We start from the raw sequence: 17,216 nt of genomic DNA on the forward strand, positions 1-17,216 counted from the left end.
ACAAAACAGGTTTTTTTCTTTTTGATGGATGATACATCATATTAGCAAAATTTGATTTTGGGTCACATAATTAGATTTGTATATTAAGTTACCTTTTCCGATGTCATGAATAAGACTTCTGATATAAAATCCTCCACTACAATGAACATCTGAAAAAAGTAAGTAAAAATCTGATTATTATTTCTAAATGTCCCAATCACATTGCTAATCAACGATGTCTGAAAACTCTTAAATGATTTATTTGTTTTTGATCAGAAGTGAAACTCTTTATGTTTGTACATGACTGTTGAAAAAGTGTGTGTTTTTCTGTTTTGTGTTGCTGCTTAATGGGTGTTTGAATTCCATACAAACAATGTATTTTACATGTGTTGTATACGTTATGAGTTCCATATCCAACACATCATGGCATGACAACCACCGCCCTTTAACCTGGTTTCACAACTTTATTTTTCCACCTTTCTTGTCATTATAATACCAACTAGGCTTTCTGTCAACCAACTAGGCTTTCTGTCAACCAACTAGGCTGTCTGTCAACAAACTAGGCTTTCTGTCAACCAACTAGGCTTTCTGTCAACCAACTAGGCTTTCTGTCAACCAACTAGGCTTTCTGTCAACCAACTAGGCTTTCTGTCAACCAACTAGGCTTTCTCTCAACCAACTAGGCTTTCTGTCAACTAACTAGGCTTTCTGTCAACCAACTAGGCTTTCTGTCAACCAACTAGGCTTTCTGTCAACCAACTAGGCTTTCTGTCAACCAACTAGGCTTTCTCTCAACCAAGTAGGCTTTATGTCAACCAACTAGGCTTTCTGTCAACCAACTAGGCTTTCTGTCAACCAACTAGGCTTTCTGTCAACCAACTAGGCTTTCTCTCAACCAACTAGGCTTTCTCTCAACCAACTAGGCTTTCTGTCAACCAACTAGGCTTTCTGTCAACCAACTAGGCTTTCTGTCAACCAACTAGGCTTTCTGTCAACCAACTAGGCTTTCTGTCAACCAACTAGGCTTTCTCTCAACCAACTAGGCTTTCTCTCAACCAACTAGGCTTTCTGTCAACCAACTAGGCTTTCTCTCAACCAACTAGGCTTTCTCTCAACCAACTAGGCTTTCTCTCAACCAACTAGGCTTTCTGTCAACCAACTAGGCTTTCTGTCAACCAACTAGGCTTTCTGTCAACCAACTAGGCTTTCTGTCAACCAACTAGGCTTTCTGTCAACCAACTAGGCTTTCTGTCAACCAACTAGGCTTTCTGTCAACCAACTAGGCTTTCTGTCAACCAACTAGGCTTTCTGTCAACCAACTAGGCTTTCTCTCAACCAACTAGGCTTTCTGTCAACCAACTAGGCTTTCTGTCAACCAACTAGGCTTTCTGTCAATCAACTAGGCTTTCTGTCAACCAACTAGGCTTTCTCTCAACCAAGTAGGCTTTCTGTCAACCAACTAGGCTTTCTCTCAACCAACTAGGCTTTCTGTCAACCAACTAGGCTTTCTGTCAACCAACTAGGCTTTCTGTCAACCAACTAGGCTTTCTGTCAACCAACTAGGCTTTCTGTCAACCAACCAACTAGGCTTTCTGTCAACCAACTAGGCTTTCTGTCAACCAACTAGGCTTTCTCTCAACCAACTAGGCATTCTGTCAACCAACCAACTAGGCTTTCTGTCAACCAACTAGGCTTTCTGTCAACCAACTAGGCTTTCTGTCAACCAACTAGGCTTTCTGTCAACCAACTAGGCTTTCTGTCAACCAACTAGGCTTTCTGTCAACCAACTAGGCTTTCTCTCAACCAACTAGGCTTTCTGTCAACCAACTAGGCTTTCTGTCAACCAACTAGGCTTTCTGTCAATCAACTAGGCTTTCTCTCAACCAACTAGGCTTTCTCTCAACCAAGTAGGCTTTCTGTCAACCAACTAGGCTTTCTCTCAACCAACTAGGCTTTCTCTCAACCAACTAGGCTTTCTGTCAACCAACTAGGCTTTCTCTCAACCAACTAGGCTTTCTGTCAACCAACTAGGCTTTCTGTCAACCAACTAGGCTTTCTGTCAACCAACTAGGCTTTCTCTCAACCAACTAGGCTTTCTGTCAACCAACTAGGCTTTCTGTCAACCAACTAGGCTTTCTGTCAACCAACTAGGCTTTCTGTCAACCAACTAGGCTTTCTGTCAACCAACTAGGCTTTCTGTCAACCAACTAGGCTTTCTGTCAACCAACTAAGCTTTCTGTCAACCAACTAGGCTTTCTGTCAACCAACTAGGCTTTCTGTCAACCAACTAGGCTTTCTGTCAACCAACTAGGCTTTCTGTCAACCAACTAGGCTTTCTGTCAACCAACCAACTAGGCTTTCTGTCAACCAACTAGGCTTTCTGTCAACCAACTAGGCTTTCTGTCAACCAACTAGGCTTTCTGTCAACCAACTAGGCTTTCTCTCAACCAACTAGGCTTTCTGTCAACCAACCAACTAGGCTTTCTGTCAACCAACTAGGCTTTCTGTCAATCAACTAGGCTTTCTGTCAACCAACTAGGCTTTCTGTCAACCAACTAGGCTTTCTGTCAACCAACCAACTAGGCTTTCTGTCAACCAACTAGGCTTTCTGTCAACCAACTAGGCTTTCTGTCAACCAACTAGGCTTTCTGTCAACCAACTAGGCTTTCTCTCAACCAACTAGGCTTTCTGTCAACCAACCAACTAGGCTTTCTGTCAACCAACTAGGCTTTCTGTCAATCAACTAGGCTTTCTGTCAACCAACTAGGCTTTCTGTCAACCAACTAGGCTGTCTGTCAACCAACTAGGCTTTCTCTCAACCAACTAGGCTTTCTGTCAACCAACTAGGCTTTCTCTCAACCAACTAGGCTTTCTGTCAACCAACTAGGCTTTCTGTCAACCAGCTAGGCTTTCTCTCAACCAGCTAGGCTTTCTCTCAACCAACTAGGCTTTCTCTCAACCAACTAGGCTTTCTCTCAACCAACTAGGCTTTCTCTCAACCAACTAGGCTTTCTGTCAACCAACTAAGCTTTCTGTCAACCAACTAGGATTTCTGTCAACCAACTAGGCTTTCTCTCAACCAACTAGGCTTTCTGTCAACCAACTAGGCTTTCTGTCAACCAACTAGGCTTTCTGTCAACCAACTAGGCTTTCTGTCAACCAACTAGGCTTTCTGTCAACCAACTAGGCTTTCTGTCAACCAACTAGGCTTTCTGTCAACCAACTAGGCTTTCTCTCAACCAACTAGGCTTTCTCTCAACCAACTAGGCTTTCTCTCAACCAACTAGGCTTTCTGTCAACCAACTAGGCTTTCTGTCAACCAACTAGGCTTTCTGTCAACCAACTAGGCTTTCTGTCAACCAACTAGGCTTTCTGTCAACCAACTAGGCTTTCTGTCAATCAACTAGGCTTTCTGTCAATCAACTAGGCTTTCTGTCAACCAACTAGGCTTTCTGTCAACCAACTAGGCTTTCTGTTAACCAACTAGGCTTTCTGTCAACCAACTAGGCTTTCTGTCAACCAACTAGGCTTTCTCTCAACCAACTAGGCTTTCTCTCAACCAACTAGGCTTTCTCTCAACCAACTAGGCTTTCTGTCAACCAACTAGGCTTTCTGTCAACCAACTAGGCTTTCTGTCAACCAACTAGGCTTTCTGTCAACCAACTAGGCTTTCTGTCAACCAACTAGGCTTTCTGTCAATCAACTAGGCTTTCTGTCAATCAACTAGGCTTTCTGTCAACCAACTAGGCTTTCTGTCAACCAACTAGGCTTTCTGTTAACCAACTAGGCTTTCTCTCAACCAACTAGGCTTTCTGTCAACAAACTAGGCTTTCTGTCAACCAACTAGGCTTTCTGTCAACCAACTAGGCTTTCTGTCAACCAACTAGGCTTTCTGTCAACCAACTAGGCTTTCTGTCAACCAAGTAGGCTTTCTGTCAACCAACTAGGCTTTCTGTCAACCAACTAGGCTTTCTGTCAACCAAGTAGGCTTTCTGTCAACCAACTAGGCTTTCTCTCAACCAACTAGGCTTTCTGTCAACCAACTAGGCTTTCTGTCAACCAACTAGGCTTTCTCTCAACCAACTAGGCTTTCTGTCAACCAACTAGGCTTTCTGTCAACCAACTAGGCTTTCTGTCAACAAACTAGGCTTTCTGTCAACCAACTAGGCTTTCTGTCAACCAACTAGGCTTTCTCTCAACCAACTAGGCTTTCTGTCAACCAACTAGGCTTTCTGTCAACCAACTAGGCTTTCTGTCAACCAACTAGGCTTTCTCTCAACCAACTAGGCTTTCTGTCAACCAACTAGGCTTTCTGTCAACCACCTAGGCTTTCTGTCAACCAACTAGGCTTTCTGTCAACCAACTAGGCTTTCTGTCAACCAACTAGGCTTTCTCTCAACCAACTAGGCTTTCTGTCAACCAACTAGGCTTTCTGTCAACCAACTAGGCTTTCTGTCAACCAACTAGGCTTTCTCTCAACCAACTAGGCTTTCTCTCAACCAACTAGGCTTTCTCTCAACCAACTAGGCTTTCTGTCAACCAACTAGGCTTTCTCTCAACCAACTAGGCTTTCTGTCAACCAACTAGGCTTTCTGTCAACCAACTAGGCTTTCTGTCAACCACCTAGGCTTTCTGTCAACCAACTAGGCTTTCTGTCAACCAACTAGGCTTTCTGTCAACCAACTAGGCTTTCTCTCAACCAACTAGGCTTTCTCTCAACCAACTAGGCTTTCTGTCAACCAACTAGGCTTTCTGTCAACCAACTAGGCTTTCTGTCAACCAACTAGGCATTCTGTCAACCAACTAGGCTTTCTCTCAACCAACTAGGCTTTCTGTCAACCAACCAACTAGGCTTTCTGTCAACCAACTAGGCTTTCTGTCAACCAACTAGGCTTTCTGTCAACCAACTAGGCTTTCTCTCAACCAACTAGGCTTTCTGTTAACCAAACAACTAGGCTTTCTGTCAACCAACTAGGCTTTCTGTCAACCAACTAGGCTTTCTGTCAACCAACTAGGCTTTCTGTCAACCAACTAGGCTTTCTGTCAACCAACTAGGCTTTCTGTCAACCAACTAGGCTTTCTGTCAACCAACTAGGCTTTCTGTCAACCAATTAGGCTTTCTCTCAACCAACTAGGCTTTCTCTCAACCAACTAGGCTTTCTCTCAACCAACTAGGCTTTCTGTCAACCAACTAGGCTTTCTGTCAACCAACTAGGATTTCTGTCAACCAACTAGGCTTTCTCTCAACCAACTAGGCTTTCTGTCAACTAACTAGGCTTTCTGTCAACCAACTAGGCTTTCTGTCAACTAACTAGGCTTTCTGTCAACCAACTAGGCTTTCTGTCAACCAACTAGGCTTTCTGTCAACCAACTAGACTTTCTGTCAACCAACTAGGCTTTCTGTCAACCAACTAGGCTTTCTCTCAACCAACTAGGCTTTCTCTCAACCAACTAGGCTTTCTCTCAACCAACTAGGCTTTCTCTCAACCAACTAGGCTTTCTCTCAACCAACTAGGCTTTCTGTCAACCAACTAGGCTTTCTGTCAACCAACTAGGCTTTCTGTCAACCAACTAGGCTTTCTGTCAACCAACTAGGCTTTCTGTCAACCAACTAGGCTTTCTGTCAATCAACTAGGCTTTCTGTCAATCAACTAGGCTTTCTGTCAACCAACTAGGCTTTCTGTCAACCAACTAGGCTTTCTGTCAACCAACTAGGCTTTCTGTCAACCAACTAGGCTTTCTGTCAACCAACCAACTATGCTTTCTGTCAACCAACTAGGCTTTCTGTCAACCAACTATGTTTTCTCTCAACCAACTAAGCTTTCTGTCAACCAACTAGGCTTTCTGTCAACCAACTAGGCTTTCTCTCAACCAACTAGGCTTTCTGTCAACCAACCAACTAGGCTTTCTGTCAACCAACCAACTAGGCTTTCTGTCAACCAACTAGGCTTTCTATCAACCAACTAGGCTTTCTCTCAACCAACTAGGCTTTCTGTCAACCAACCAACTAGGCTTTCTGTCAACCAACCAACTAGGCTTTCTGTCAACCAACTAGGCTTTCTGTCAACCAACTAGGCTTTCTGTCAAACCAACTAGGTTTTCTGTCAATCAACTAGGCTTTCTGTCAATCAACTAGGCTTTCTGTCAACCAACTAGGCTTTCTCTCAACCAACTAGGCTTTCTGTCAACCAACTAGGCTTTCTGTCAATCAACTAGGCTTTCTGTCAACCAACTAGGCTTTCTGTCAACAAACTAGGCTTTCTGTCAACCAACTAGGCTTTCTGTCAACCAACTAGGCTTTCTGTCAACCAACTAGGCTTTCTGTCAACCAACTAGGCTTTCTGTCAACCAACTAGGCTTTCTGTCAACCAAGTAGGCTTTCTGTCAACCAACTAGGCTTTCTGTCAACCAACTAGGCTTTCTGTCAACCAACTAGGCTTTCTGTCAACCAAGTAGGCTTTCTGTCAACCAACTAGGCTTTCTCTCAACCAACTAGGCTTTCGGTCAACCAACTAGGCTTTCTGTCAACCAACTAGGCTTTCTCTCAACCAACTAGGCTTTCTGTCAACCAACTAGGCTTTCTGTCAACAAACTAGGCTTTCTGTCAACCAACTAGGCTTTCTGTCAACCAACTAGGCTTTCTCTCAACCAACTAGGCTTTCTGTCAACCAACTAGGCTTTCTGTCAACCAACTAGGCTTTCTCTCAACCAACTAGGCTTTCTGTCAACCAACTAGGCTTTCTGTCAACCAACTAGGCTTTCTGTCAATCACCTAGGCTTTCTGTCAACCAACTAGGCTTTCTGTCAACCAACTAGGCTTTCTGTCAACCAACTAGGCTTTCTGTCAACCAACTAGGCTTTCGGTCAACCAACTAGGCTTTCTGTCAACCAACTAGGCTTTCTGTCAACCAACTAGGCTTTCTGTCAACCAACTAGGCTTTCTGTCAACCAACTAGGCTTTCTCTCAACCAACTAGGCTTTCTCTCAACCAACTAGGCTTTCTCTCAACCAACTAGGCTTTCTCTCAACCAACTAGGCTTTCTCTCAACCAACTAGGCTTTCTGTCAACCAACTAGGCTTTCTGTCAACCAACTAGGCTTTCTGTCAACCACCTAGGCTTTCTGTCAACCAACTAGGCTTTCTGTCAACCAACTAGGCTTTCTGTCAACCAACTAGGCTTTCTCTCAACCAACTAGGCTTTCTCTCAACCAACTAGGCTTTCTCTCAACCAACTAGGCTTTCTGTCAACCAACTAGGCTTTCTGTCAACCAACTAGGCATTCTGTCAACCAACTAGGCTTTCTCTCAACCAACTAGGCTTTCTGTCAACCAACCAACTAGGCTTTCTGTCAACCAACTAGGCTTTCTGTCAACCAACTAGGCTTTCTGTCAACCAACTAGGCTTTCTCTCAACCAACTAGGCTTTCTGTTAATCAACCAACTAGGCTTTCTGTCAACCAACTAGGCTTTCTGTCAACCAACTAGGCTTTCTGTCAACCAACTAGGCTTTCTGTCAACCAACTAGGCTTTCTGTCAACCAACTAGGCTTTCTGTCAACCAACTAGTCTTTCTCTCAACCAACTAGGCTTTCTCTCAACCAACTAGGCTTTCTCTCAACCAACTAGGCTTTCTCTCAACCAACTAGGCTTTCTCTCAACCAACTAGGCTTTCTCTCAACCAACTAGGCTTTCTGTCAACCAACTAGGCTTTCTGTCAACCAACTAGGATTTCTGTCAACCAACTAGGCTTTCTCTCAACCAACTAGGCTTTCTGTCAACTAACTAGGCTTTCTGTCAACCAACTAGGCTTTCTGTCAACCAACAAGGCTTTCTGTCAACCAACTAGGCTTTCTGTCAACCAACTAGGCTTTCTGTCAACCAACTAGGCTTTCTGTCAACCAACTAGGCTTTCTGTCAACCAACTAGGCTTTCTCTCAACCAACTAGGCTTTCTCTCAACCAACTAGGCTTTCTGTCAACCAACTAGGCTTTCTGTCAACCAACTAGGCTTTCTGTCAACCAACTAGGCTTTCTGTCAACCAACTAGGTTTTCTGTCAACCAACTAGGCTTTCTGTCAACCAACTAGGTTTTCTGTCAATCAACTAGGCTTTCTGTCAATCAACTAGGCTTTCTGTCAACCAACTAGGCGTTCTGTCAACCAACTAGGCTTTCTGTCAACCAACTAGGCTTTCTGTCAACCAACTAGGCTTTCTGTCAATCAACTAGGCTTTCTGTCAATCAACTAGGCTTTCTGTCAACCAACTAGGCTTTCTGTCAACCAAGTAGGCTTTCTGTCAACCAACTAGGCTTTCTCTCAACCAACTAGGCTTTCTCTCAACCAACTAGGCTTTCTCTCAACCAACTAGGCTTTCTGTCAACCAACTAGGCTTTCTCTCAACCAACTAGGCTTTCTCTCAACCAACTAGGCTTTCTCTCAACCAACTAGGCTTTCTCTCAACCAACTAGGCTTTCTGTCAACCAACTAGGCTTTCTGTCAACCAACTAGGTTTTCTCTCAACCAACTAGGCTTTCTCTCAACCAACTAGGCTTTCTCTCAACCAAGTAGGCTTTCTGTCAACCAACTAGGCTTTCTGTCAATCAACTAGGTTTTCTCTCAACCAACTAGGCTTTCTCTCAACCAACTAGGCTTTCTCTCAACCAACTAGGCTTTCTGTCAACCAACTAGGCTTTCTGTCAATCAACTAGGCTTTCTCTCAACCAACTAGGCTTTCTGTCAACCAACTAGGCTTTCTGTCAACCAACTAGGCTTTCTGTCAACCAACTAGGCTTTCTGTCAACCAACTAGGCTTTCTCTCAACCAACTAGGCTTTCTCGCAACCAACTAGGCTTTCTGTCAACCAACTAGGCTTTTTCTCAACCAACTAGGCTTTCTGTCAACCAACTAGGCTTTCTGTCAACCAACTAGGCTTTCTGTCAACCAACTAGGCTTTCTGTCAACCAACTAGGCTTTCTGTCAACCAACTAGGCTTTCTCTCAACCAACTAGGCTTTCTCTCAACCAACTAGGCTTTCTCTCAACCAACTAGGCTTTCTGTCAACCAACTAGGCTTTCTCTCAACCAACTAGGCTTTCTGTCAACCAACTAGGCTTTCTGTCAACCAACTAGGCTTTCTGTCAACCAACTAGGCTTTCTGTCAACCAACTAGGCTTTCTCTCAACCAGCTAGGCTTTCTCTCAACCAACTAGGCTTTCTCTCAACCAACTAGGCTTTCTCTCAACCAACTAGGCTTTCTCTCAACCAACTAGGCTTTCTGTCAACCAACTAGGCTTTCTGTCAACCAACTAGGCTTTCTGTCAACCAACTAGGCTTTCTGTCAACCAACTAGGCTTTCTGTCAACCAACTAGGCTTTCTGTCAACCAACTAGGCTTTCTGTCAACCAACTAGGCTTTCTCTCAACCAACTAGGCTTTCTGTCAACCAACTAGGCTTTCTGTCAACCAACTAGGCTTTCTGTCAACCAACTAGACTTTCTGTCAACCAACTAGGCTTTCTGTCAACCAACTAGGCTTTCTGTCAACCAACTAGGCTTTCTGTCAACCAACTAGGTATTCTGTCAACCAACTAGGCTTTCTCTCAACCAACTAGGCTTTCTGTCAACCAACTAGGCTTTCTCTCAACCAACTAGGCTTTCTGTCAACCAACTAGGCTTTCTGTCAACCAACTAGGCTTTCTCTCAACCAACTAGGCTTTCTCTCAACCAACTAGGCTTTCTGTCAACCAACAAGGCTTTCTGTCAACCAACTAGGCTTTCTGTCAACCAACTAGGCTTTCTGTCAACCAACTAGGCTTTCTGTCAACCAACTAGGCTTTCTGTCAACCAACTAGGCTTTCTGTCAATCAACTAGGCTTTCTGTCAACCAACTAGGCTTTCTGTCAACCAACTAGGCTTTCTGTCAACCAACTAGGCTTTCTGTCAACCAACTAGGCTTTCTGTCAACCAACTAGGCTTTCTGTCAACCAACTAGGCTTTCTGTCAACCAACTAGGCTTTGGCTTTCTGTCAACCAACTAGGCTTTCTGTCAACCAACTAGGCTTTTTGTCAACCAACTAGGCTTTCTCTCAACCAACTAGGCTTTCTGTCAACCAACTAGGCTTTCTGTCAACCAACTAGGCTTTCTGTCAACCAACTAGGCTTTCTGTCAACCAACTAGGCTTTCTCTCAACCAACTAGGCTTTCTGTCAACCAACTAGGCTTTCTGTCAACCAACTAGGCTTTCTCTCAACCAACTAGGCTTTCTGTCAACCAACTAGGCTTTCTGTCAACCAACTAGGCTTTCTGTCAACCAACTAGGCTTTCTGTCAACCAACTAGGCTTTCTGTCAACCAACTAGGCTTTCTGTCAACCAACTCGGCTTTCTGTCAACCAACTAGGCTTTCTGTCAACCAACTAGGCTTTCTCTCAACCAACTAGGCTTTCTCTCAACCAACTAGGCTTTCTGTCAACCAACTAGGCTTTCTGTCAACCAACTAGGCTTTCTGTCAACCAACTAGGCTTTCTGTCAACCAACTAGGCATTCTCTCAACCAACTAGGCTTTCTGTCAACCAACTAGGCTTTCTGTCAACCAACTAGGCTTTCTGTCAACCAACTAGGCTTTCTGTCAACCAACTAGGCTTTCTGTCAACCAACTAGGCTTTCTGTCAACCAACTAGGCTTTCTGTCAACCAACTAGGCTTTCTGTCAACCAACTAGGCTTTCTGTCAACCAACTAGGCTTTCTGTCAACCAACTAGGCTTTCTCTCAACCAACTAGGCTTTCTGTCAACCAACTAGGCTTTCTGTCAACCAACTAGGCTTTCTCTCAACCAACTAGGCTTTCTGTCAATCAACTAGGCTTTCTGTCAACCAACTAGGCTTTCTGTCAACCAACTAGGCTTTCTGTCAACCAACTAGTCTTTCTGTCAACCAACTAGGCTTTCTCTCAACCAACTAGGCTTTCTCTCAAACAACTAGGCTTTCTGTCAACCAACTAGGCTTTCTCTCAACCAACTAGGCTTTCTGTCAATCAACTAGGCTTTCTGTCAATCAACTAGGCTTTCTCTCAACCAACTAGGCTTTCTGTCAATCAAATTGGGCTTTCTGTCAACCAACTGGGCTTTCTGTCAACCAACTGGGCTTTCTGTCAACCAACTGGGCTTTCTGTCAACCAACTAGGCTTTCTGTCAACCAACTAGGCTTTCTGTCAACCAACTAGGCTTTATGTCAACCAACTAGGCTTTCTGTCAACCAACTAGGCTTTCTGTCAACCAACTAGGCTTTCTGTCAACCAACTAGGCTTTCTGTCAACCAAAGAGGCTTTCTCTCAACCAACTAGGCTTTCTGTCAACCAACTAGGCTTTCTGTCAACCAACTAGGCTTTCTGTCAACCAACTAGGCTTTCTGTCAACCACCTAGGCTTTCTGTCAACCAACTAGGCTTTCTGTCAACCAACTAGGCTTTCTGTCAACCAACTAGGCTTTCTGTCAACCAACTAGGCTTTCTCTCAACCAACTAGGCTTTCTGTCAACCAACTAGGCTTTCTGTCAACCAACTAGGCTTTCTGTCAACCAACTAGGCTTTCTGTCAACCAACTAGGCTTTCTGTCAACCAACTAGGCTTTCTGTCAACCAACTAGGCTTTCTGTCAACCAACTAGGCTTTCTGTCAACCAACTAGGCTTTCTGTCAACCAAGTAGGCTTTCTGTCAACCAACTAGGCTTTCTGTCAATCAACTAGGTTTTCTCTCAACCAACTAGGCTTTCTCTCAACCAACTAGGCTTTCTCTCAACCAACTAGGCTTTCTCTCAACCAACTAGGCTTTCTGTCAACCAACTAGGCTTTCTCTCAACCAACTAGGCTTTCTCTCAACCAACTAGGCTTTCTGTCAACCAACTAGGCTTTCTGTCAACCAACTAGGCTTTCTGTCAACCAACTAGGCTTTCTGTCAACCAACTAGGCTTTCTCTCAACCAACTAGGCTTTCTCGCAACCAACTAGGCTTTTTCTCAACCAACTAGGCTTTCTGTCAACCAACTAGGCTTTCTGTCAACCAACTAGGCTTTCTGTCAACCAACTAGGCTTTCTGTCAACCAACTAGGCTTTCTGTCAACCAACTAGGCTTTCTGTCAACCAACTAGGCTTTCTGTCAACCAACTAGGCTTTCTGTCAACCAACTAGGCTTTCTCTCAACCAACTAGGCTTTCTCTCAACCAACTAGGCTTTCTGTCAACCAACTAGGCTTTCTGTCAACCAACTAGGCTTTCTGTCAACCAACTAGGCTTTCTGTCAACCAACTAGGCTTTCTGTCAACCAACTAGGCTTTCTCTCAACCAACTAGGCTTTCTCTCAACCAACTAGGCTTTCTCTCAACCAACTAGGCTTTCTCTCAACCAATTAGGCTTTCTCTCAACCAACTAGGCTTTCTCTCAACCAACTAGGCTTTCTCTCAACCAACTAGGCTTTCTCTCAACCAACTAGGCTTTCTGTCAACCAACTAGGCTTTCTGTCAACCAACTAGGCTTTCTCTCAACCAACTAGGCTTTCTGTCAACCAACTAGGCTTTCTGTCAACCAACTAGGCTTTCTGTCAACCAACTAGGCTTTCTGTCAACCAACTAGGTATTCTGTCAACCAACTAGGCATTCTGTCAACCAACTAGGCTTTCTCTCAACCAACTAGGCTTTCTCTCAACCAACTAGGCTTTCTGTCAACCAACTAGGCTTTCTGTCAACCAACTAGGCTTTCTCTCAACCAACTAGGCTTTCTGTCAACCAACTAGGCTTTCTGTCAACCAACAAGGCTTTCTGTCAACCAACTAGGCTTTCTGTCAACCAACTAGGCTTTCTGTCAACCAACTAGGCTTTCTGTCAACCAACTAGGCTTTCTGTCAATCAACTAGGCTTTCTGTCAACCAACTAGGCTTTCTGTCAACCAACTAGGCTTTCTCTCAACCAACTAGGCTTTCTGTCAACCAACTAGGCTTTCTCTCAACCAACTAGGCTTTCTGTCATCCAACTAGGCTTTCTGTCAACCAACTAGGCTTTATGTCAATCAACTAGGCTTTCTGTCAACCAACTAGGCTTTCTGTCAACCAACTAGGCTTTTTGTCAACCAACTAGGCTTTCTGTCAACCAACTAGGCTTTCTGTCAACCAACTAGGTATTCTGTCAACCAACTAGGCTTTCTCTCAACCAACTAGGCTTTCTCTCAACCAACTAGGCTTTCTGTCAACCAACTAGGCTTTCTGTCAACCAACTAGGCTTTCTGTCAACCAACTAGGCTTTCTCTCAACCAACTAGGCTTTCTCTCAACCAACTAGGCTTTCTGTCAACCAACAAGGCTTTCTGTCAACCAACTAGGCTTTCTGTCAACCAACTAGGCTTTCTGTCAACCAACTAGGCTTTCTGTCAACCAACTAGGCTTTCTGTCAATCAACTAGGCTTTCTGTCAACCAACTAGGCTTTCTGTCAACCAACTAGGCTTTCTGTCAACCAACTAGGCTTTCTGTCAACCAACTAGGTATTCTGTCAACCAACTAGGCATTCTGTCAACCAACTAGGCTTTCTCTCAACCAACTAGGCTTTCTCTCAACCAACTAGGCTTTCTGTCAACCAACTAGGCTTTCTGTCAACCAACTAGGCTTTCTCTCAACTAACTAGGCTTTCTGTCAACCAACTAGGCTTTCTGTCAACCAACAAGGCTTTCTGTCAACCAACTAGGCTTTCTGTCAACCAACTAGGCTTTCTGTCAACCAACTAGGCTTTCTGTCAACCAACTAGGCTTTCTGTCAATCAACTAGGCTTTCTGTCAACCAACTAGGCTTTCTGTCAACCAACTAGGCTTTCTCTCAACCAACTAGGCTTTCTGTCAACCAACTAGGCTTTCTCTCAACCAACTAGGCTTTCTGTCATCCAACTAGGCTTTCTGTCAACCAACTAGGCTTTATGTCAATCAACTAGGCTTTCTGTCAACCAACTAGGCTTTCTGTCAACCAACTAGGCTTTTTGTCAACCAACTAGGCTTTCTGTCAACCAACTAGGCTTTCTGTCAACCAACTAGGTATTCTGTCAACCAACTAGGCTTTCTCTCAACCAACTAGGCTTTCTCTCAACCAACTAGGCTTTCTGTCAACCAACTAGGCTTTCTGTCAACCAACTAGGCTTTCTGTCAACCAACTAGGCTTTCTCTCAACCAACTAGGCTTTCTCTCAACCAACTAGGCTTTCTGTCAACCAACAAGGCTTTCTGTCAACCAACTAGGCTTTCTGTCAACCAACTAGGCTTTCTGTCAACCAACTAGGCTTTCTGTCAACCAACTAGGCTTTCTGTCAACCAACTAGGCTTTCTGTCAATCAACTAGGCTTTCTGTCAACCAACTAGGCTTTCTGTCAACCAACTAGGCTTTCTGTCAACCAACTAGGCTTTCTGTCAACCAACTAGGCTTTCTGTCAACCAACTAGGCTTTCTGTCAACCAACTAGGCTTTCTGTCAACCAACTAGGCTTTCTGTCAACCAACTAGGCTTTGGCTTTCTGTCAACCAACTAGGCTTTCTGTCAACCAACTAGGCTTTTTGTCAACCAACTAGGCTTTCTCTCAACCAACTAGGCTTTCTGTCAACCAACTAGGCTTTCTGTCAACCAACTAGGCTTTCTGTCAACCAACTAGGCTTTCTGTCAACCAACTAGGCTTTCTGTCAACCAACTAGGCTTTCTCTCAACCAACTAGGCTTTCTGTCAACCAACTAGGCTTTCTGTCAACCAACTAGGCTTTCTGTCAACCAACTAGGCTTTCTGTCAACCAACTAGGCTTTCTGTCAACCAACTAGGCTTTCTGTCAACCAACTAGGCTTTCTCTCAACCAACTAGGCTTTCTGTCAACCAACTCGGCTTTCTGTCAACCAACTCGGCTTTCTGTCAACCAACTAGGCTTTCTGTCAACCAACTAGGCTTTCTCTCAACCAACCAGGCTTTCTGTCAACCAACCAGGCTTTCTGTCAACCAACTAGGCTTTCTGTCAACCAACTAGGCTTTCTGTCAACCAACTAGGCTTTCTGTCAACCAACTAGGCTTTCTGTCAACCAACTAGGCTTTCTGTCAACCAACTAGGCTTTCTGTCAACCAACGAGGCTTTCTGTCAACCAACGAGGCTTTCTGTCAACCAACTAGGCTTTCTGTCAACCAACTAGGCTTTCTCTCAACCAACTAGGCTTTCTCTCAACCAACTAGGCTTTCTGTCAACCAACTAGGCTTTCTGTCAACCAACTAGGCTTTCTCTCAACCAACTAGGCTTTCTGTCAACCAACTAGGCTTTCTGTCAACCAACTAGGCTTTCTGTCAACCAACTAGGCTTTCTGTCAACCAACTAGGCTTTCTGTCAACCAACTAGGCTTTCTGTCAACCAACTAGACTTTCTCTCAACCAACTAGGCTTTCTGTCAACCAACTAGGCTTTCTGTCAACCAACTAGGCTTTCTCTCAACCAACTAGGCTTTCTCTCAACCAACTAGGCTTTCTGTCAACCAACTAGGCTTTCTGTCAACCAACTAGGCTTTCTGTCAACCAACTAGGCATTCTCTCAACCAACTAGTCTTTCTGTCAACCAACTAGGCTTTCTCTCAACCAACTAGGCTTTCTCTCAACCAACTAGGATTTCTGTCAACCAACTAGGCTTTCTCTCAACCAACTAGGCTTTCTGTCAACCAACTAGGCTTTCTGTCAATCAACTAGGCTTTCTGTCAACCAACTAGGCTTTCTGTCAACCAACTAGGCTTTCTGTCAATCAATTAGGCTTTCTGTCAACCAACTGGGCTTTCTGTCAACCAACTGGGCTTTCTGTCAACCAACTGGGCTTTCTGTCAACCAACTAGGCTTTATGTCAACCAACTAGGCTTTCTGTCAACCAACTAGGCTTTCTGTCAACCAACTAGGCTTTCTGTCAACCAACTAGGCTTTCTGTCAACCAACTAGGCTTTCTGTCAACCAACTAGGCTTTCTGTCAACCAACTAGGCTTTCTGTCAACCAACTAGGCTTTCTCTCAACCAACTAGGCTTTCTGTCAACCAACTAGGCTTTCTCTCAACCAACTAGGCTTTCTGTCAACCAACTAGGCTTTCTGTCAACCAACTAGGCTTTCTGTCAACCAACTAGGCTTTCTGTCAACCAACTCGGCTTTCTGTCAACCAACTAGGCTTTCTGTCAACCAACTAGGCTTTCTCTCAACCAACTAGGCTTTCTGTCAACCAACTAGGCTTTCTGTCAACCAACTAGGCTTTCTCTCAACCAACTAGGCTTTCTGTCAACCAACTAGGCTTTCTGTCAACCAACTAGGCTTTCTGTCAACCAACTAGGCTTTCTGTCAACCAACTAGGCTTTCTGTCAACCAACTAGGCTTTCTGTCAACCAACTAGGCTTTCTGTCAACCAACTAGGCTTTCTGTCAACCAACTAGGCTTTCTGTCAACCAACTAGGCTTTCTGTCAACCAACTAGGCTTTCTGTCAACCAACTAGGCTTTCTGTCAACCAACTAGGCTTTCTGTCAACCAACTAGGCTTTCTCTCAACCAACTAGGCTTTCTCTCAACCAACTAGGCTTTCTGTCAACCAACTAGGCTTTCTGTCAACCAACTAGGCTTTCTCTCAACCAACTAGGCTTTCTGTCAATCAACTAGGCTTTCTGTCAACCAACTAGGCTTTCTGTCAACCAACTAGGCTTTCTGTCAACCAACTAGTCTTTCTGTCAACCAACTAGGCTTTCTCTCAACCAACTAGGCTTTCTCTCAAACAACTAGGCTTTCTGTCAACCAACTAGGCTTTCTCTCAACCAACTAGGCTTTCTGTCAATCAACTAGGCTTTCTGTCAATCAACTAGGCTTTCTCTCAACCAACTAGGCTTTCTGTCAATCAAATTGGGCTTTCTGTCAACCAACTGGGCTTTCTGTCAACCAACTGGGCTTTCTGTCAACCAACTGGGCTTTCTGTCAACCAACTAGGCTTTCTGTCAACCAACTAGGCTTTCTGTCAACCAACTAGGCTTTATGTCAACCAACTAGGCTTTCTGTCAACCAACTAGGCTTTCTGTCAACCAACTAGGCTTTCTGTCAACCAACTAGGCTTTCTGTCAACCAAAGAGGCTTTCTCTCAACCAACTAGGCTTTCTGTCAACCAACTAGGCTTTCTGTCAACCAACTAGGCTTTCTGTCAACCAACTAGGCTTTCTGTCAACCAACTAGGCTTTCTGTCAACCAACTA

At 44.2% G+C, this 17,216-nt stretch overlaps 1 protein-coding gene across 1 annotated transcript in view; it reads right to left on the reverse strand.

Moving 5' to 3' along the window:
- The window catches only part of LOC144350132 (pseudouridylate synthase TRUB1-like), a 44,483-nt gene that overhangs the window by 3,089 nt on the left and 24,178 nt on the right, over positions 1 to 17,216 (reverse strand). Inside the window, exon 6 of the mRNA XM_085504557.1 lies at positions 93 to 149. Coding sequence (XP_085360683.1) covers positions 93 to 149 — 57 coding nt within the window. The remainder of the gene's footprint in view (positions 1 to 92; positions 150 to 17,216) is intronic.

This window comes from Saccoglossus kowalevskii, chromosome 10 (genome assembly GCF_978046115.1).
Source record: "Saccoglossus kowalevskii chromosome 10, keSacKowa6.1, whole genome shotgun sequence".
Taxonomy (NCBI): Eukaryota; Metazoa; Hemichordata; class Enteropneusta; family Harrimaniidae; genus Saccoglossus; species Saccoglossus kowalevskii.